The 20,973-nt window shown below is 42.6% G+C and overlaps 1 protein-coding gene across 5 annotated transcripts in view; it reads right to left on the bottom strand.

Moving 5' to 3' along the window:
- LOC146426149 (transcriptional repressor p66-alpha-like) overlaps positions 1-20,973 on the bottom strand; it is a 52,872-nt gene that overhangs the window by 8,970 nt on the left and 22,929 nt on the right. For 4 of the 5 annotated variants that reach the window (XM_085040741.1, XM_085040742.1, XM_085040743.1 and 1 more), the window contains exons 3-7: positions 15,414-15,664; positions 13,322-13,469; positions 9,973-10,104; positions 4,258-4,377; positions 1,700-1,831 (exon numbers count right to left, since the gene is read on the bottom strand). In XM_085040741.1, coding sequence (XP_084896867.1) covers positions 1,700-1,831; positions 4,258-4,377; positions 9,973-10,104; positions 13,322-13,469; positions 15,414-15,658 — 777 coding nt within the window. In that variant the 5' untranslated portion in view covers positions 15,659-15,664. The remainder of the gene's footprint in view (positions 1-1,699; positions 1,832-4,257; positions 4,378-9,972; positions 10,105-13,321; positions 13,470-15,413; positions 15,665-20,973) is intronic. The other variant, XM_085040745.1, reaches the window with a different exon arrangement.

Below are 20,973 nucleotides of genomic sequence, written 5' to 3'. Positions count from 1 at the left end.
ATAAGAGACACCAAATTCCCAAATTCTCAGTGCTGCCATATGGATTTGCTGGGAAAACACACGGAAAAGGACGTTGGAAAAATGGGAATTGCTAGAAAAATGGGAATTTTACAGGTAAAAAAAGCCTGAGAAAAAATCCAATTTCTGTTTCTTTCCTTGAACTCAAATTATGGGATAAGAGATGCTCGTAGGACACCAAAATTCCCAAATTCTGAGGGCTGATTTGCTGGGAAAACACATGGAAAATGGGAATCCATGGAAAAGCAGGAATTGATGGGAAAGAAAGGATAACAAGAGGGAAAAATATGGATTTAATTTAATTTTCTCTTCCTGCTTTTATCCAAAACCAAGAGAGAAAAATGAGGGGAAAAAGGGAATTTTGTCATGGAAAAGCTTTGGAATTGATGGGAGAGAAGGAATAATGAGAAGGAAAAATGAGAAGGAAAATGTGGGAAAACGTGGGAAAAAAATACGAGAAAATGTGGAAAAACGGGGAAAAAATATGGGAAAATGTGGAAAAATGTGGAAAAAATGTGGAATAAATATGGGAAAATGTGGAAATATTTAGGGGAATGTGGGAAAATGTGGAAAAACAGGGAAAAACTGGGGGGAAAATGTGGGAAAAATGTGGAAAAATGGGGGAAAAATGGGGAAAAATGGGGAAAAATATGAGAAAATGTGGAAAAACAGGGAAAAAATATGGGAAAATGTGGAAAAATGTGGGAAAATGTGGAAAAATGTGGGAAAATGTGGAAAAATGTGGGAAAAGTGTGGGAAAAACACAGAAAAAATGGGAAAAAAAGTGGGAAAAAAGTGGGGAAAATAAATGTGGGAAAATAAATGTGGGAAAATAAATGTGGGAAAATAAATGTGGGAAAATTTAGAAAAATGTGGAAAAATGTGGAAAAACACAGAAAAAATATCGGAAAATGTGGAAAAGTGTGGGAAAAACACAGGAAAAAATGTGGAAAATGTGGAAAAAAGTGGGAAAAAAGTGGGGAAAAAAGTGGGAAAAAAGTGGGAAAAAAGTGGGAAAACATGGGAAAAAATATGGGAAAATGTGGAAAAAAGTGGGAAAAAAGTGGGAAAAAAGTGGGAAAATGTGGGAAAAAATATGGGAAAATGTGGGAAAATGTGGAAAAATGTGGGAAAATGTGGAAAAATGTGGGAAAATGTGGGAAAATGTGGGAAAATGTGGGAAAATGTGGGAAAATGTGGGAAAATGGGGGAAAAAATGTGGAAAAATAAATGTGGAAAAATGTGGAAAAATGTGGGGAAACGTGGAAAAAAGTGGGAAAAAAGTGGGAAAAATGTGGGAAAATGTGGAAAAATGTGGGAAAATAAATGTGGGAAAATAAATGTGGGGAAATAAATGTGGGGAAATAAATGTGGGGAAACGTGGAAAAATGTGGGAAAATTTAGAAAAATGTGGAAAAACACAGAAAAAATATCAGAAAATGTGGAAAAATGTGGAAAAGTGTGGGAAAAACACAGAAAAAATGGGAAAATGCAGAAAAATGTGGAAAAAAGTGGAAAAGTGTGGGAAAAACACAGAAAAAAAGGCAAAATGTGGAAAAACATGGAAAAAAAAGTGAGAAAATGTGGGAAAAATGATGGGAAAATGTGGAAAAATGTGGGAAAATGTGGAAAAATGTGGAAAAATGTGGGAAAAATATGGAAAAATGTGGAGAAGTCTCACCTGAGCCCCTCGGACCAAGGGAGGCATCACAATTCCAGGGTTTTGTTGAGTTCCCAGTTTGGAATTTGTCTGTTGTCCTCCTCGGACCAGCGGGGGAGGAATGACCGTGCCGGGAATGCGGCTGGAGGAGCTCTGGAAAAGAGGGAAAAATGGGGAATGAATGGGGGAAATAATGGGAAAAATATGGGGGGAAATGGGGGAATAAATGAGGGAAATATAGGGAATTAATGGGAAATAAATGGGGGAAAAATGGGGATAAAATGGGGAATAAATGGGGAATAAACATGGGAAAATAATGGGAAAAATATGGGGAATAAATGGGGAAAAAATGGGGGGAAAATGGGGATAAATGGGGGGAAAATGAAGGGAAAATGGAAATGGAGAATAAATGGGAATAAATGGGGAAAAATGGGAATAAATGGGGAATAAATGGGAGAATGAATGGGAATAAATGGAAAATATAGGGAATAAATGGGGGAAAGAGAAAAATGGGGGAAATAATGGGGGAAATGGGAAAAATGGGGAGAAATGGGGAAAATAATGGGGGAAATGTGGGGAATAAATGGGGGAAATAATGGGGAATATATGGGGAATAAATGGGGAATAAATGGGGAATAAATGGGGAATAAATGGGGAATAAATGGGGAATAAATGGAGGAAATATAGGGAAAAAATGGGGAGTAAATGGGGGAAAAATGGGGAAAATGGGGGGAAAATGGGGAAAGAATTGGGAAAAAATTGGGAAAAATGGGGAAGAAATTGGGAAAAATGGGGAAGAAATTGGGAAAAATGGGGAAAGAATTGGGAAAAAATTGGGAAAAATGAGGAAAAAATGGGGAAAAAAATGGGGAAAAAATGGGGAAAAAATGGGGGGGAAATGGGGGGGAAAATAATAGGGGAAATACGGGAGGAAAATGGGGGGAAATGTTGGGAATTAAGGAAATGGGAAAATATGTTGGGAATGACGGAAACTGGGGAATCCAAATGGGGAAATTCATGGAGTGAAAAATCAAAAAAAAATTGGGAAAAATGTTTTTACCTAAAAGAAAAAAAAAAAAAAAAGAGAGAAAAATGGAGAAAAAATGTTGGGAATGATGGAAATGGGGAAAAAATGGAAATGGGAAATCCAACTGGAGAAAAAGGCAAAAAAAAAAAAAAATCAGGAAAAATGTTGGGAATTGTGGAATCCAAATGGGGAATTTGTGGAGCGAAAGGCAAAAAAAAAATTGGGAAAAATGGGGAAGAAATTGGGAAAAGTGGGGAAAGAATTGGGAAAAAATTGGGAAAAATGAGGAAAAAATTGGGAAAAATGAGGAAAAAATCCTGAGAATGATGGAAATTGGGAATCCAAGTGTGGAATTCATGGAATGAAAGGAATGCAGGGAGGAAATGAAGGGGAAAAAAAAGGAGGAGAAAAGCAAAAAATTCAGGAAAAAAATCAGGAAAAGGGATGGAAATGGAGGAGTTTGGATGGGAGAATTCCAGGATTTTATCCCTAAAAATTCCCAATTTCTGGGAATTTTCCCGCTTTCCCCAAGGCTTTGGGATGTTGGGAATTCCCATCCCTGTTCCTGCTGAATCCCAAAATTCCTGCAGCAATTCCAGAGAGAATCCCGGGATTTTTCTGGGTTTTTTCCGGGATTTTTTAGGGATTTTTCCAGGATTTTTCTGGGTTTTTTCCGGGATTTTTTAGGGATTTTTCCAGGATTTTTCTGGGTTTTTTCCAGGATTTTTTGGGGATTTTTTTTGGGTCTTTTCCCAGGATTATTCCTGGGATTTCAGTGGGATTTCCCAGGATTTTCTGGGTTTTTTCCCGGGATTTGCTCGATATTTTCCCTGGGATTTTTGGGGGATTTTTCTGGGATTTTTCCAAGGATTTTCCCCGGGATTTCCCGGGATTTTCAGTGTTTTTTCTGGAAATTTGTCCTGGGATTTTTCTGGTATTTTTCTAAGGATTTTTGCCGGGATTTTTCCATTTTTTTTTCCAGTTTTTTTTCCTGGGATTTCCTGTGATTTTTCCTGGCATTTTTCTGAGTTTTTTTCTGGGATTTTTCCCCCTGATTTTCCTGGGTTTTTTCTTGTGATTTTCCTGGGATTTCCCAGGAATTTTTCCAATTTTTTTCCCAGGATTTTCCAGGATTTTCCTGGATTTTTTCTGGATTTTTTCCGGGCTTTTTCCTGGGATTTCCCAGTTTTTTCTGGCATTTTTCTGGGGATTTTCCCTGGAATTTTTCCTGGTATTTTTCCTGCGGATTTTTCCCAGGTTTTTTCCCCGCAATTTTCCCGGGGTTTTTTCCTGGGATTTTCCCTGGGATTTTCCAAGATTTTCCCAGAACTTTTCTGGATTTTTTTCCCGGGATTTCTCCTGGGATTTCCCAGTTTTTTTCTGGCCTTTTTCCAGGGATTTCCCCCAGAATTTCTCCGTGTTTTTTTCCCCGTTTTTTCCCCGATTTTCTGGTTTTTTTCCCCAGATTTTCCTGGGATTTTTTCCAGTTTTTTTCCCCATTTTTTCCCGGATTTTCCCCATTATTTTCCCGGGATTCTCCATGTTTTCTGACCTGGAGGGAGGTTTTCCCCGCGGGAGCAGTTTGGTTCCCACGCACCAGGGGAGGAGGAGTGGAGCTGGAGATTCCCGAGATTCCCGAGATTCCCGAGATTCCCGAGGAACCACAGGAGAGCTGGAAAAGGAAAAACCCGAGAGAGAGACAGGGAGAGTGAGAGGGGAGAGTGGGAATTGGGGAAAAGTGGGAATTTGGGGAAAAAAGTGGGAATTTTGGGGAAAAAAGAGGGAATTCCACGAATTGGGAATACAGGAAAGAGGGAAAAGGGAAAGTGGGAATAGGAAAAAGTGGGAATTTTGGGGAAAAGTGGGAATTGGGAATACAGGAAAGATGGAATAGGGGAGGAGGGAATAGGGGAAAAGTGGGAATTTTGGGGAAAAAGTGGGAATTGGAAATACAGGAAAGAGGGAATAAGGAAAAGTGGGAATTGGGGGAAAAGTGGGAATTGGGGGAAAAAAGTGGGAATAGAAAAAAAACAAGGAATAGGGAAAAGTAGGAATTTTGGGGAAAAGTGGGAATTGGGAATAAGGAAAAGTGGGAATTTTGGGGGAAAAAAGAGGGAAGAGGGAAAGTGGGAATAGGGAATGGGAATAGGGGAAAAGTAGGAATTCTGGGAAAAAGTGGGAATTTTGGGGAAAAAAGAGGAAAGAGGGAAAAGATGGATAGGGAAAGGGAATACAGGAAAGAGGGAATTGGGGAAAGTGGGAATTGGGAATACAGGAAAGAGGGAATAGGGAGAGAGGGAATTGGGAATGGGAATAGGGGAGAAGTAGGAATTTTGGGGAAAAGTGGGAATTTGGGGAAAAGTGGGAATTGGGAACACAGGAAAGAGGGAAAAGGGAAAGAGGAAATAGGAAAAAGTGGGAATTTCAGGGAAAAGTGGGAATTGAGAATACAGGAAAGAGGGAAAAAGGAAAGGGAATAGGGAGAGAGAGAATAGGGGAAAAGTAGGAATTTTGGGGAAAAGTGGGAATTGGGAATACAGGAAAGAGGGAATAGGGAGAGAGGGAATTGGGGAGAGAGGAATGGGAAAAAGTGGGAATTTGGGGGAAAAAAGAGAGAAAAGGGAAAGTGGGAATAGGGAATGGGAATTGGGGAAAAGTGGGAATTCTGGGAAAAAAGTGGGAATTGGGAATACAGGAAAGATGGAATGGGGAAAGAGGGAATGGAGAAAAGTGGGAATTTTGGGAAAAAATAGGGAAGAGAGGAAGTGGGAATAAGGAATAGGGAAAAGTGGAAATTTGGGGAAAAGTGGGAATTGGGAATACAGCAAAGAGGGAAAAGGGAAAGTGGGAATAGGCAATGGGAATAGGGAAAAGAGGGAATAGGGAAAAGGGAATTTCGGGGCAAAAGTGGGAATTAGGAATACAGGAAAGATGGAATAGGGAGAGAGGGAATTGGGAATGGGAACAGGGGAGAAGTAGGAATTTCAGGGAAAAAGAGACGGAATTGGGAATACAGGAAAGAGGGAAAAGGGAAAGGGAAAGGGGAAAACTGGGAATTTTGGGGAAAAGTGGGAATTTTGGGGAAAAAAAGAGGGAAGAGGGGAAGTGGGAATAGGGAATGGGGAAAGTGGGAATTTCGGGGGAGAGTGGGAATTGGGAATACAGGAAAGAGGGAAAAGGGAAAGAGAATAGGGAGAGAGGGAATAGGGAAAAGTAGGAATTTTGGGGAAAAGTGGGAATTTTGGGGGAAAAAAGAGGGAAAGTGGGAATAGGGAATGGGAATAGGGGAAAAGTGGGAATTCTGGGAAAAAAAGTGGGAATTGGGAATAGAGGAAAGTTGGAATAGGGAAAGAGGGAATGGAGAAAAGTGGGAATTTTGGGAAAAAAATAGGGAAGAGAGGAAGTGGGAATAAGGAATAAGGAAAAGTGGAAATTTGGGGAAAAGTGGGAATTGGGAACACAGGAAAGAGGGAATAGGGAAAAGAGGGAATTTTGGGGGAAAGTGGGAATTAGGAATACAGGAGAGATGGAATAGGGAGAGAGGGAATTGGGAATGGGAATAGGGGAGAAGTAGGAATTTTGGGGGAAAGTGGGAATTTGGGGAAAAGGGAGAATTGGGAATACAGGAAAGAGGGAATAGGGAGAGAGGGAATTGGGGAGAGAGGAATGGGAAAAAGTGGGAATTTTGGGGAAAAAAGAGAGAAAAGGGAAAGTGGGAATAGGGAATGGGAATTGGGGAAAAGTGGGAATTGGGGGAAAAGTGGGAATTGGGAATAGAGGAAAGAGGGAATAGGGAAAAGTAGGAATTTTGGGGAAAAGTGGGAATTTTGGGGAAAAAAGAGGGAAAGTGGGAATAGGGAATGGGAATAGGGCAAAAGTGGGAATTTTGGGGAAAAAAGAGGAAAGAGGGAAAAGGGAAAGTGGGAATTGGGAAAAGCAGGAATAGGAAAAAACCAAGGAACAGGGAAAAGTGGGAATTCTGGGGAAAAGTGGGAATTTTGGGGAAAAGTGGGAATTTTGGGGAAAAGTGGGAATTGGGAATACAGGAAAGAGGGAAAAGGGAAAAGCAGGAATAGGAAAAAACCAAGGAACAGGGAAAAGTGGGAATTCTGGGGAAAAAAAGAGGGAAGAGGAAAAAGATGGAATAGGGAAAGAGGGAATATAGGAAAGAGGAAATAGGGAAAAGTGAGAGGGGAAAGTGGGAATTTGGGGAAAAGTGGGAATTGGGAATACAGGAAAGAGGGAATAGGGAAAGGGAATAGGGAAAAGTGGGAATAGGGAAAAGCAGGAATAGGAAAAAAAACCCAAGGAATAGGGAAAAGTGGGAATTTTGGGAAAAAAAGAGGGAATAGGGAAAAGAGGGAAGAATAGGGAATAGGAATAGGGAAAAGTGGGAATTGGGAAAGAGAGAATTGGAAAAGAGGGAATTGGAAAAGGAATGCAGGAAAGAGGAATTAGGGAATGAAATAGGGAAAAGTGGGAATGGGAAAATTGGGAATATAGGAAAGGGAGAATAGGGAAAGAGGGGATTGGGAAAAATGGGAACAAGGAAAAGAGGGAATATGGGCAAGAAAGAGAGAATGGGGGAAGTGGGAACAGGGAAATTGGGAATTCAGGAAAAGAGGAAACAGGGAAATCGGGAATACAGGAGAAGTAAGAATCCAGGAAAAGTGGGAATGAGGAAAGTGGAAATTCAGGAAAAGTGGGAATCCAGGAAAATTGGGAATCCAGGAAAATTGGGAATCCAGGAAAAGTGGGAATTCAGTAAAGTAGGAATTCAGGAAAAGTGGGAATGAGGAAAGTGGGAATTCAGGAAAAGTAGGAATTCAGGAAAAGTAGGAATTCAGGAAAAGTGGGAATGAGGAAAGTGGGAATTCAGGAAAATTGGGAATCCAGGAAAAGTGGGAATTCAGGAAAAGTGGGAATCCAGGAAAGCAGGGAATGCACAGCAGAGCTCCTCAGGAAAATCCTGCGGGATTTTGGCTCCTCCTGCTCTTCTGGGAATGATTATTTGGGAATAATTTGGGAATGATTTGGGAATTCAGGAGCAGGAAAATCCCAAGGGATGCTCAGCATGGATCGCTGCTCAGCATTCCCAGAATTCCCACATTTCCAGTGGGAAAAAGTTGATGGAAAAATCCTGAAAAACCCTTTGGATGGGAAGAAATTCGGGATGAATTCTGCCGCGGAGCCAAACCTCGGAATTCCCAAAATTCCCAAATAAAAGTGGGAAAAAGTGGAGATAAAATGCTGGAAAATCCTTTGGATGTGAAGAAATTTGGGACAAATTTTCTCTTACAAGTTCTGAAATTCCAGAAATGCTGGAATTCTAGGATTTTCCCTCTGGAATTCCGGGATTTTTCCCTCTGGAATTCCAGGATTTTTCCTGCTGGAATGCTGAGATTTTTCCCTCCGGAATTCCAGGATTTTTCCCTCTGGAATTCAGGGATTTTTTTCCTCTGGAATTCTAGGATTTTTCCTCTGGAATTCCAGGATTTTTCCTCTGGAATTCCAGGATTTTTCCCTCTGGAATTCTGAAATTTTTCCCTCTGGAATTCTGAAATTTTTCCCTCTGGAATTCTGGGATGAAGGTCCTGGTTTGAGTTTAGTCCCAGAAAGCTCAGAATTCCGGGAAAATTTCAGGAAAATGGTGGAAAAGGGAGAGAGAGCAGGGAGGGAAAAATCCTGGGAAAAATGTTAAAAAATCCTGGGAAAAGAGTATAAAAATCCTGGGAAAATGGGGTAAAAAAATCTGGAAAAAAGGTTAAAAAATTCTGGGAAAAAATGTCTAAAAATTCCGGGAAAAATGTTAAAAAATTCTGGGAAAAATGTTTAAAAATTCCGGGAAAAGGGAGATTGCAGCTCCAGGAGTGATGTTCCCATTTCAAAAATTCCCCAAAAATTTCCCTGGGAAAAATGGGAAAATCCCAATTTTTTGGGATAGAAAAACGAGGAAATTGCCAATATTCTGGGACGGGAAAAGTAGGAAAATCCCAGTTTCTGGAATAGCAAAAATGGGAAAATCCCAACATTCTGGAACAGGAAAACTGGGAAAATCCCAATTTCTGCGATAGGAAAACTGGGAAAAGTGGGAAAATCCCAATTTTTGGGATGGGAAAAATGGGAAAATCCCAACTTCTAGGACAGGAAAAATGGGAAAATCTCAACTTTTTGGGCTGGGAAAACGAGGAATTTCCCAATTTCCGGGACACGAAAACTGGGAAAATCCCAATTTCTGGGATAGGAAAAATGGGAAAACTGGGAAAAGTGTGCAAATCCCAATTTTTGGGCTAGGAAAATGAGGAAATTCCCAATTTTTGGAAGAAAAAAACTGGGAAAACTGGGAAAATCCCAATTTTCGGGACGGGAAAATCAGGAAAATCCCAATTTTTGGGACAGGAAAATCAGGAAAATCCCAATTTTTGGGACAGGAAAATCAGGAAAATCCCAATTTTTGGGACAGGAAAATCAGGAAAATCCCAATTTTTGGGACAGGAAAATCAGGAAAATCCCAATTTTTGGGACAGGAAAATCAGGAAAATCCCAATTTTTGGGACAGGAAAATCAGGAAAATCCCAATTTTTGGGACAGGAAAATCAGGAAAATCCCAATTTTTGGGATGAGAAAAATGGGAAAATCCCAATTTTTGGAATCAGAAAAATGGGAAAACTGGGAAAATCCCAATTTTTGGGATGAGAAAAATGGGAAAATCCCAATTTTTGGGACAGGAAAATCCCAATTTTTGGGATGGGAAAATCAGGAAATTCCCAATTTTTGGGAAAGGAAAATGAGGAAAATCCCAATTTTTGGAATCGGAAAAATGAGAAAATCCCAATTTTTGGGTATAGAAAAACTGGGAAAAGTGGGCAAATCCCAATTTTTGGGACAGGAAGATGAGGAAAATCCCTATTTTTGGAATAAGAAAACTGGGAAAAGTGGGAAATTCCTAATTTCTGGGATAGGAAAACTGGGAAAATCCCAATTTTTGGAATAGGAAAAATGGGAAAATCCCAATTTTTGGAATCAGAAAAATGGGAAAACTGGGAAAATCCCAGGTTTTTGGGACAGGAAAATCAGGAAAATCCCAATTTTTGGGGATAGGAAAACTGGGAAAAGTGGGAAATTCCCAATCTCTGAGAAAGGAAAAATGGGAAATTCCCAATTTTTGGAAGAGGAAAACTGGGAAAACTGGGAAAATCCCAATTTCTGGGACAGGAAAATCAGGAAAATCCCAATTTTTGGGATAATAAAACCCGGAGATTCCCACCTTCTGGGCAGGAGTTTCCTTCTGGCTCTGACTCTGGCGAAGTTTCTTCAGCAGCACCAGTTTGGCTTCTTCCAGCCTGAGCTCCTCCTTGAGAGCTTTGATCAGCCTCTCCCTCTCCTCGGGGCTGCTCCGCTGGGAAAACAGGGAAAAATGGGGTAAAATAGAGAGAGAGAATTATTGTGGGAATTCTGAGGGGTTTTGGGGTGTTTTACATTGGAAAAAGTGGGAATTCTGAGGGAAAATGTGGATTTTTGGGGTGTTTTCCATAAAAAAAAGTGGGAATTCTGAGGGGAAATGTGAATTTTTAGGATGTTTTCCATAAAAATTGAGTGGGAATGAATGGAGTGAGAGGGAATTCTGAGGGAAATGTGGAGTTTTGGGATGATTTCCATTGAAAAAATGGGAATTCTGAGGGGAAATCTGAATTTTTAGGATGTTTTCCATGAAAAATGAGTGGGAATGAATGGAATAGGGAGGGAATTCTTTGGGAATTCTGAGGAGTTTTGGGATGTTTTACATTGGAAAAAATGGGAATTGTGAGGGAAAAATGTGAATTTTCGCATTGTTTTCCTTAAAAACTCAATGGGAATTAATAGTAGGGAGAGAAATCTGAGGGAAATGTGGATTTTTGGGACGTTTTCCATTGAAAAAATGGGAATTCTGAGGGAAAAAGTTGAGTTTTTATTGTTTTTTCCATGAAAAATGAGAGGGAATGAATGGAGTGAGAGGGAATTCCTTGATCAGTCTCTCCCTCTCCTCAGGGTTGCTCCGCTGGGAATTCCAGGGAAAAATGGGAAAAAACCCAGAAAAAATGGGAAAAAATAGAGAGAGAGAATTATTGTGGGAATTCTGAGGGGTTTTGGGGTGTTTTACATTGGAAAAAGTGGGAATTCTGAGGGGAAAATCTGAATTTTTACATTGTTTTCCTTAAAAACTCAATGGGAATTAACAGTAGGGAGGGAATTCTGAGGGAAATGTGGAGTTTTATGGGTTTGTTTCATTTAAAAAGTGGGAATTCTGAGGGGAAATGTGGAGCTTTGGGGTGATTTCCATTTAAAAAGTGGGAATTCTGAGGGGAAATGTAGAGTTTTATGGGTTTTTTTCATTTAAAAAGTGGGAATTCTGAGGGGAAATGTGGAATTTTGGGGCGATTTTCATTTAAAAAGTGGGAATTTTGAGGCGAAAATGGGAATTTTCACATTGTTTCCCTTAAAAAGTGAATGGGAATTAACAATAGAAAGAGAAATCTGAGGGAAATGTGGAGTTTTGGGATGTTTTCCATTAAAAAATGGGAATTCTGAGGGGAAATTTTGAGTTTTTATGGATGTTTTCCATAAAAAATGAGTGGGAATGAATGGAGTGAGAGGGAATTCCTGGATTAGCCTCTCCCTCTCCTTGGGGCTGCTCCGCTGGGAAAACAGGGAAAAATGGGAAAAAAACCAGAAAAAATGGGAAAAAATAGAGAGAGAGAATTATTGTGGGAATTCTGAGGGGTTTTGGGGTGTTTTACACAGGAAAAAGTGGGAATTTTGAGGGGAAAATCTGAATTTCCGCATTGTTTCCCTTAAAAACTCAATGGGAATTAATAGTAGGGAGGGAATTCTGAGGGAAATGTGGAGTTTTATGGGTTTTTTTCATTTACAAAGTGGGAATTCTGAGGGGAAATGTGGAGTTTTATGGGTTTATTTCATTTAAAAAGTGGGAATTCTGAGGGGAAATGTGGAGTTTTGGGGTGATTTTCATTTAAAAAGTGGGAATTTTGAGGCAAAAATGGGAATTTTCACATTGTTTCCCTTAAAAAGTGAATGGGAATTAACAATAGAAAGAGAAATCTGAGGGAAATGTGGAGTTTTGGGATGTTTTCCATTGAAAAAAATGGGAATTCTGAGGGGAAATTTTGAGGTTTTATGGATGTTTTCCATAAAAAATGAGTGGGAATGAATGGAGTGAGAGGGAATTCCTGGATTAGCCTTTCCCTCTCCTTGGGGATGCTCCGCTGGGAAATGGGAAAAATCTGGGAAAAATGGGAAAAAATAGAGAGAGAGAATTATTGTGGGAATTCTGAGGGGTTTTGGGGTGGTTTACATAGGAAAAAGTGGGAATTCTGAGGGAAAATGTGGATTTTTGGGGTGTTTTCCATAAAAAAAAGTGGGAATTCTGAGGGAAATGTGAATTTTTAGGATGTTTTCCATAAAAATTGAGTGGGAATGAATGGAGTGAGAGGGAATTCTGAGGGAAATGTGGAGTTTGGGGATGTTTTCCATTGAAATCCAATCCCAGATTTTTCCCATCCCATCCCACATTTTCCCACCCCAATCCCAGATTTTCCCCTGGATTTTTCCCCCCCAATCCCATATTATTCCCACCCAATCCCAGATTTTCCCCCCAATCCCATATGATTTTCCTATCCCAATCCCACATTTCCCATCCCACATTTTCTCCCCCAATCCCACATTTCCCATCCCAATCCCAGATTTTTCATCCCACATTTTCCCCTCCAATCCCACATTTCCCTTCCCAATCCCACATTTCTCCCCCAATCCCAGATTCCCCCCAATCCCACATTTCCCATCCCAATCCCATATGATTTTCCCCCCCAATCCCACATTTCCCCCCCCAGTCCCATGTGATTTTTCCTCCCAACTCCAGATTTTTCCCCTGATTTTCCCCCCCAATCCCATATTTTTTCAGGACAGTCCTGGATTTTTAATCCCATATTTTTTCCCCTGGATTTTCCCTTCCCAATCCCACATTTCCCTTCCCAATCCCACATTTCCTATCCCAATCCCACATTTCCCACCCCAATCCCAGATTTTTTCCCCTGGATTTTTCCCCCCCAATCCCAGATTTTCCCATCTCACTCCCACATTTTCCCATCTCAATCCCAGATTTTTCATCCCAGATTTTTCACCCCCAATCCCAGATTTTTCTCCCTGGATTTTGCCCCCCAATCCATCATGATTTTCCCCCAATCCCACATTTCCCCCAGTCCCATGTGATTTTCCTCCCAATCCCAGATTTTCCTGGATTTTCCCCAATCCCATATTTTTCAGGACAGTCCTGATTTAATCCCAGATTTTTCCCCCGGATTTTCCCATCCCAATCCCACATTTTCCCCCCCAGTCCCATGTGATTTTCCCCCCCAATCCCAGATTTTCCCATCTCACTCCAGATTTTCCCATCCCAATCCCAGATTTTCCCCGATTTTCCCATCCCAATCCCACATTTCCCACCCCAATCCCATGTGAATTTTTCCCTCCCAATCCCAGATTTTTCATCCCACATTTCCCACCCCAATCCCAGATTTTTCCCCTGGATTTTCCCCCCCAATCCCATATTTTCCTCTCACCAGCAGCAGCTGGGAGCTGCTGTCCCTGTCCCTGTCCCTGTCCCTGGCAGTCACCCTGCTGATCCCGTTCATCCTGGGGCTGGAAGGTTCATTGTCGGACAGAACGATCACATCCGGGGAGGGAACGCGACCCTCCCGCCGGGAATCCCTGGAAATCGTGGAAAAAAAACGGGAATGATGGGAATTCCATGGGAAAAATTTGAGAAAACTAGCCAGAGTGAGGGAAATCCATGGGAAAATACAGCAAAAATCCAGGGAAAAACAGCTGGGAATGAGGGAAATTCCATGGGAAATCCAGGGAAAAACAGTTGGGAATGAGCGGAATTCCATGGGAAAATCCAGCAAAAAAATCCAGGGAAAACCAGTTGGGAATGAGGGAAATTCCATGGGAAAATCCAGCAAAAAAATCCAGGGAAAACCAGTTGGGAGTGAGGGAAATGCATGGGAAAAGTCATGGAAAAACAGCAGGAATGAGCGGAATTTGGGGGAAAACTGGTGAAAATCCAGGTAAAACAGCAGGAATGAGGGAATTCCATGGGGAAATCCAGGGAAAAACAGTAGGAATGAGTGGAGTTTGGGGAAAATCTGGTGAAAATTCATGGAAAAACAGCTGGGAATGAGCGGAATTTGGGGAAAATCCAGCAAAAAATCCAGGGAAAAACAGCAGGGAATGAGGGAATCCATGGGGAAAAATCCAGGGAAAACAGATGGGAATGGGGGAAATCCAGGAAAAAACACACTGGGAGTGAGGGAATTCAGGGAAAAATCCAGAGAAAAGCAGCAGGAATGAGCGGAATTTGGGGAAAATTCATGGAAAAACAGCAGGAATGAGCAGAATTGGGGGGAAAATACAGGGAAAAACAGCGGGGATGAGGGAATTTGGGGGAAAATTCATGGAAGAACAGCTGGGAGTGAGGGAAATCCATGGGAAAATCCAGGGAAAACACCAGGAGAGAGGGAAATACAAGGAAAAATCCATGGGAAAATATCAGGAGTGAGAGAAATCCATGGGAAAATTCATGGAAAAGCAACGGGAATGAGCGGAATTCGGGGGAAATCCAGCAAAAAATCCAGAGAAAAACAGCCAAAGTGAGGGAAATCCATGGGAAAAGTCACGGAAAAACAGTGGGAATAAGGGAAATCCATGGGAAATCCATGGAAAAATCCAGGGAAAAACAGCTGGGAATGAGCAGAACTCCATGGGAAATCCAGGGAAAAACAGCTGGGAATGAGCGGAATTTGGGGAAAATCCGGCGAAAAATCCAGGGAAAAACAGCCAAAGTGAGGGAAATCCACGGGAAATATGGAAGGGAATGAGGGAATCCAGGGAAAAATCCACGGAAAAATACCAGGAGTGAGAGAAATCCATGGGAAAAACAGTTGGGAATTAAGAGAAATCCTGGAAAAACACCAGAAAAAACATTGGAAGAGAGGGAAATGCATGGGAAAAATCCATAGCAAAACCACACAGGGAATGAGGGAAACCTAGGGGAAAATCCCAGAAAAACACAGGGAATGAGCAGAATTTGGGGGAAAATCCAGGGAAAAACAGCTGGGAATGAGGGAATTCAGGGAAAAGCAGCCAGGAGTGAGGGAAATCTAGGGAAAAATCCAGGGGGAAGCACTGGGATTGATGGAAATCCATAGGGAAATCCAGGGAAAAGCAGCTGGGAATGAAAGAAATCCAGGGAAAAGCAATCAGGAATGAGGAAATCCAGGGAAAAATCCAGGGGAAAACTTTGGGAGTGAGGGAAATCCAGGGAAAATGGATGGGAATGGGGGAAATCCAGGGAAAAATACACCAGGAGTGAGGAAAATCCAGGGGAAAATCCATGGAAAAACAGCTGGGAATGATGGAAATCCAGGGAAATATAGGGAAAAACAATGGGAGCGGGTGAAATCCATGGAAAAATCCATGGAAAAAGATTGGGAATGAGGGAAATTAATGGAAAAACCCACAGAGAATGAGGGAAATCCATGGAAAACTCCACCCAATCCAAACCCCGTTCATCCCAAACTCCATCCCGACAAACCCCACAATCCAGAATTCCCAAAATTCCCCAAAATTCCCCAAATTCCCAGCATTTCTCACCCCTTGGAAGTGCTCATGTCCACAGGCTCATCCCCAGCCGGGCTCTCCGCCTGCAGGGAGGATTTCCCGTCGGGAATTTTGGGAATTTTGGGGATTCCGGCGGCCGCAGGCTCTCCCTCGGGGCCGGGATCGGATCCAGGGATGGATTTTTCCATGCGGGATTTCTTGGATTCGGGATCAGCCGCAGAGCAATCTCTGTCCAGAGCTCGCTTCTGGCTGCGCGTGCGACACTGCTCCTCCGTCATGGCCGGCTGGGAAATAATGGGGGAAAATGAGAATTCTGGGGGAAAATATGGGGGAAATGGGAAAAATCTGGGGGAAATCCGCGGGAAAATGGGGAAAATCCGTGAGGAAATGGGGAAAATCTGGGGGAAAATGGGAAAAAATGGGGAAAATCCGTGAGAAAATGGGAAAAAATGGGGAAAAAACTGGGGGAAAATGGGGAAAATCCATGGGAAATGGGGAAAAGAAGAGTCCTCCGTCATGGCCGGCTGGGGACGGGGAAATGGGGAAAATCCATGGAAAATGGGGAAAATGGGGGAAATCTGTGAGAAAATGGGGAAAATCCACGGAAAAATGGGGAAAATCCGTGAGAAAATGGGAAAAATGGGGAAAAATCTGTGAGAAAATGGGAAAAAAACGGGGAAAATCCGTGAGAAAATGGCGAAAATCTGTGGGAAAATGGAGAAAATCTGGGGGAAAATGGGGAAAAATGGGGAAAATCCGTGAGAAAATGGGGGGAAATGGGGAAAATTTGTGAGAAAATGGGAAAAATTGAGGAAAATCTGTGAGAAAATGGGAAAAATTGAGGAAAATCCGTGAGAAAATGGGGAAAATCGGGGGGAAAATGGGGAAAATCCATGGAAAAATGGGAAAAAGCCGTGAGAAAACGGGAAAAAAATGGGGAACATCCGTGAGAAAATGGGGAAAATACGTGAGAAAATGGGGAAAAATGGGGAAAATTTGTGAGAAAATGGGGAAAATCCGAGAGAAAATGGGAAAAAATGGGGAAAATCTGTGAGAAAATGGGGAAAATCCATGGAAAAATGGGGAAAATCCGTGAGAAAATGGGGAAAAATGTGAAAAAATGAGAATTCTGGGAAAAATCCGTGAGAAAATGGGGAAAATCTGTGCCAAAATGGAGAAAATCTGGGGGAAAATGGGGAAAAATGGGGAAAATTTGTGAGAAAATGGGGAAAATCAATGGAAAATGGGGAAGAGTCCTCCATCATGGTGAGTTGCGGAAAAATGGGAAAAAATGGGAATTCTGGAAAAAATCCAGGGAAAAATGGGGAAAAAAAGTGGGAAAAGTGAGAATTCTGGGAAAAATCCATGGGAAAATGGGAATGATTGGAACGGTCGGAATCCTCAGTCATGGTGGGAGCTGGAGAAACAGGAAAAAACATGGAAAGAATGGGGGAAATCCATGGAAAAATGGGAAAAATTGGGATTTGTAGGAGTCCTCCGTCATGGCCAGCTGGGACAGGAAAAAATATGGAAAATTGGGGAAAAAATGGGGAAAATCCGTGAGAAAACGGGAAGAATCCATGGAAAAATGGGAAAAATCTATGGGAAAATGGGAAAAATCCGTGAGAAAATGGGGAAAATCTGTGGGAAAAGTGAGAATTGTGGGAAAAATCCATGGGAAAATGCAAAAAATCCATGGGGAATAAAGAGAATTCTGGGAAAAATCCACGGGAAAACGGGAAAAAATGGGAATTGTGGGAATGGTGAGATCCCAGGAAAGGGGAAAACCTGGAAAAGGGTGAGAAACTTGGGAAAAAAAGGGGAAAAATCCTGGGAAAAGGAAGATCTCAGGGAGTTAAAAATTCTGGGAATTCAATTCCATTTTTCCCAAACTTTTCCAGCCTGAATTCCACAATTCCCAAACTTTTAATTGGAAATTCAGCCCCAAGTCCATTATTCCCACACTTTTTCCTGGGAATTCAGTGCTAATTCCACAATTTCCAAACTTTTCCAACCCCCAAATTCCATTATTCCCGAACTTTTTCCCGAGAATTCAACATCAATTCCACAATTCCAAACTTTTTCATCCCAAATTCCATTATTCCCACACTTTTTTCCCTGGGAATTTATCCCCAATTCTACAATTCCCAAACTTTTTCATCCCAAATTCCACGATTCCCAAATTTTTTCAGCCCAAACTCCACTATTCTCTCACTTTTTCCCTTGAAATTTCCCCCAAATTCCACAATTCCCGATTTTTTTCCGTGGGAATTCAGCTCCAATCCCACAATTCCCCAATTTTTTCAACCCAAATTCCACAATTCCCAAACTTTTTCACCCCAAACCCCACAATTCCCACACATTTTCAGCCTCAATTCCACAATTCCCACACATATTCCCTGGGAATTCACCCCAAATTCTACAATTCCCAAACTTTTTCATCCCCAAATTCCACCTTTCCCACACTTTTAATTGGAAATTCAGCCCCAAATAGATTATTCCCAAACTTTCTCAGTCCAAATTCCATTATTCCCACACTTTTTTCCCCTGGGAATTTATCCCCAAATCCACAATTCCCAGACTTTTCCAGCCTCAATTCCACAATTCCCAAACTTTTTTCCCTGAAATTCACCCCAAATTCCACAATTCCCAAACTTTTTCACCCCAAACTCCTCAATTCCCAAACTTCCCCATCCCCAAATTCCATTATTATCACAATTTTAATTGGAAATTTATCCCTAAATCCACAATTCCCAAACCTTTTCAGCCCAAATCCCACAATTCCCACACCTTTTTCCTGGGAATTCAACCCAAAATCCACAATTCCCAGACTTTTCCAGCCTCAATTCCACAATTCCCAAACTTTTTCATCACAAATTCCTCAATTCCCAAACTTTTAATTGGAAATTCAGCCCCAATTCCAAACTTTTTTCTTGGGAATTCATCCCCAAATCCACAATTCCCAAACTTTTTCAGCCCAAATCCTACCATTCCCAAACTTTTTTCCCTGAAATTCACCCCAAACTCCTCAATTCCCGAACTTTCCCATCCCCAATTCCATTATTATCACAATTTCAATTGCAAATTCAGCCCCAATTCTAAAATTCCCAAACTTTTTCAGCCCCAAATCCCACAATTCCCAAACTTTTCACCCCAAACTCCCCAATTCCCAAACTTTCCCACCCCAATCCCCACTCTCCCTCCTCCCTCCCATCCCAAAAATCCCCAAATTCCCGGGAATTTCCCCTATTTTTTCCCGGGAAAAGAGGGGCGTGCCGGTGGGCGTGGCCGGGCGGGATTTTTTTTTGGGAATTCCCGAATTCCCATCGCTGCCCGAGCCCCGCGGGGCTCCCGGCGCGCCAAGGGTTAATCGCTGCCATTTCCCACATTCCCGAAAAAACTGCGGGAACAAAATGGCAGCGCTTAACCCCTGCCGTGCCGCGCCGGAGCCGCTCTGCCCGCCTGGGAACTCCCGGGAAATCCCTCGGAATTCCCGGGAAATCTCTCGGAACTCCCGGGAAATCTCTCGGAATTCCCGGGAAATTCCCTCTCTGCTCCCACCGGGAGTTATCCCGATTTTCTGGGTTGGGAATTCCCTGGGATCGGCGGGAATTCTTGGGATTTCTTCCCTGATCCCATCGGGATTTATTCTGATTTTCTGGGCTGGGAATTCCCTGGGATTCCCAGGAAATTTCCTCTACTTCCCGGGAAATTCCCTCTCTGCTCCCACCGGGAGTTATCCCGATTTTCCTGAACTTCTGGGAGTCACTTCTGGGCTGGGAATTCCCTGGAATTTCCGGGATTCCCTTCTGGATCCCACCGGGATTTATCCCGATTTTCTGGGCTGGGAATTCCCTAAGATTGTCGGGAAATTCCTGGGAATTCCCGGGAATTTCTGGGATTTCTTCCCCGTTCCCATCGGGATTTATCCTGATTTCCCGGGCTGGGAATTCCCTGAAATTTCCGGGATTCCCTCCTCGTTCCCATGAGGATTTATCCCGATTTTCCTGAACCTCTGGGATTCACTGCCAGGCTGGGAATTCCCTGGAATTTTCGGGATTCCCTTCTGGATCCCACCGGGATTTATCCCGATTTTCTGGGCTGGGAATTCCCTGGGATCGGCAAGAAATTTCCTGGAATTCCTGGGATTTCTTCCTCGTTCCCATCCGGATTTATTCTGATTTCCCGGGTTGGGAATTCCCTGAAATTCCCGGGAAATCTCTTGGAATTCCCGGGAAATTCCCTCTCTGCTCCCACCGGGAGTTATCCTGATTTTCCTGAACCTCTGGGAGTAACTTCTGGGCTGGGAATTCCCTGAATTTTTGGGAATTTCCGGGGATTCCCTCCCTGATCCCACCGGGATTTATCCCGATTTTCTGGGCTGGGAATTCCCTGGGATCGGCGGGAAATTCCCTGGAATTTCTGGGATTTCTTCCTCGTTCCCATCCGGATTTATTCTGATTTCCCGGGCTGGGAATTCCCTGGGATCAGCGGGAAATTCCTGGGATTCCCTCCCTGATCCCACCGGGATTTATTCAGTTTTCCCAGGCTGGGAATTCCCTGAAATTCCCGGGAAATCTCTTGGAATTCCCGGGAAATTCCCTCTCTGCTCCCACCGGGAGTTATCCTGATTTTCCTGAACCTCTAGGAGTCATTTCTGGGCTGGGAATTCCCTGGGATCGCTGGGAATTCTCGGGAATTTTTGGGATTTATCCCGATTTTCCCTAAACTCTCCACGAGTTATTCCCAGGCTGGGAATTCCCTGAAATTCCCTGCAATTTCTGGGATTTCCTCCCTGATCCCACCGGGATTTATCCTGATTTCCCAGGCTGGGAATTCCCTGGGATTTCCTGGGAAATTCCCAGGAATTTCTGGGATTTGGGATTCCCTGGGATCTCTCTGTTTCCTGGGATTTCCTCTCTGTTTCCATGAGGATTTATTCCGAATTTCCCGAACCTTCAGGAGTCATTTCTGGGCTGGGAATTCCCTGGAATTTCAGGGATTTATCCTGATTTTCTGGGTTGGGAATTCCCTGGGATTGTCAGGAGATTCCCTGGAATTTCTGGGATTCCCTCTGTCATCCCATTGGGATTTATCCTGATTTTCCAGACTGGGAATTCCCTGGGATTGTCGGGAAATTCCCTGAAATTCCCTGGAAATTCTCTGGGATTTCTCTCCTTCCCGGAATTCCCGGCTGGAGTTTTCCCACGGGATTTATCCCAATTTTCCGGGTTAGGAATTCCCTGAAATTCCTGGGAATCTCCCTGGAATTCCCGGAATTCCCTCCCTGATCCCATTGGGATTTATCCTGATTTTCTGGGCTGGGAATTCCCTGAGATTCCCTGGAATTTCCCACAATTCCCAGGATTTCTAGTTCCCCACATCCCAAATCCAGTGGGAATTCTCCCAGCGATGCTCCAGCTCCGGGAAAAGTGGGAAAAATTGGGAAAACCCAGGAAAAAATGGGAAAAAAGGAGAAAAATCGGGAAAAAAACCAGGAAAAAACGGGAAAAAATGGGAAAAAACAGGGGGAAAATGGGGGAAAAATGGGAAAAGACCCAGGAAAAAATGGGGAAAAACCAGGAAAAAACCA

This window comes from Lichenostomus cassidix, chromosome 28 (genome assembly GCF_008360975.1).
Source record: "Lichenostomus cassidix isolate B80296 chromosome 28, HeHo_3.0, whole genome shotgun sequence".
Lineage (NCBI taxonomy): Eukaryota > Metazoa > Chordata > Aves > Passeriformes > Meliphagidae > Lichenostomus > Lichenostomus cassidix.
This window is presented reverse-complemented; position numbering and strand designations above follow the sequence as displayed.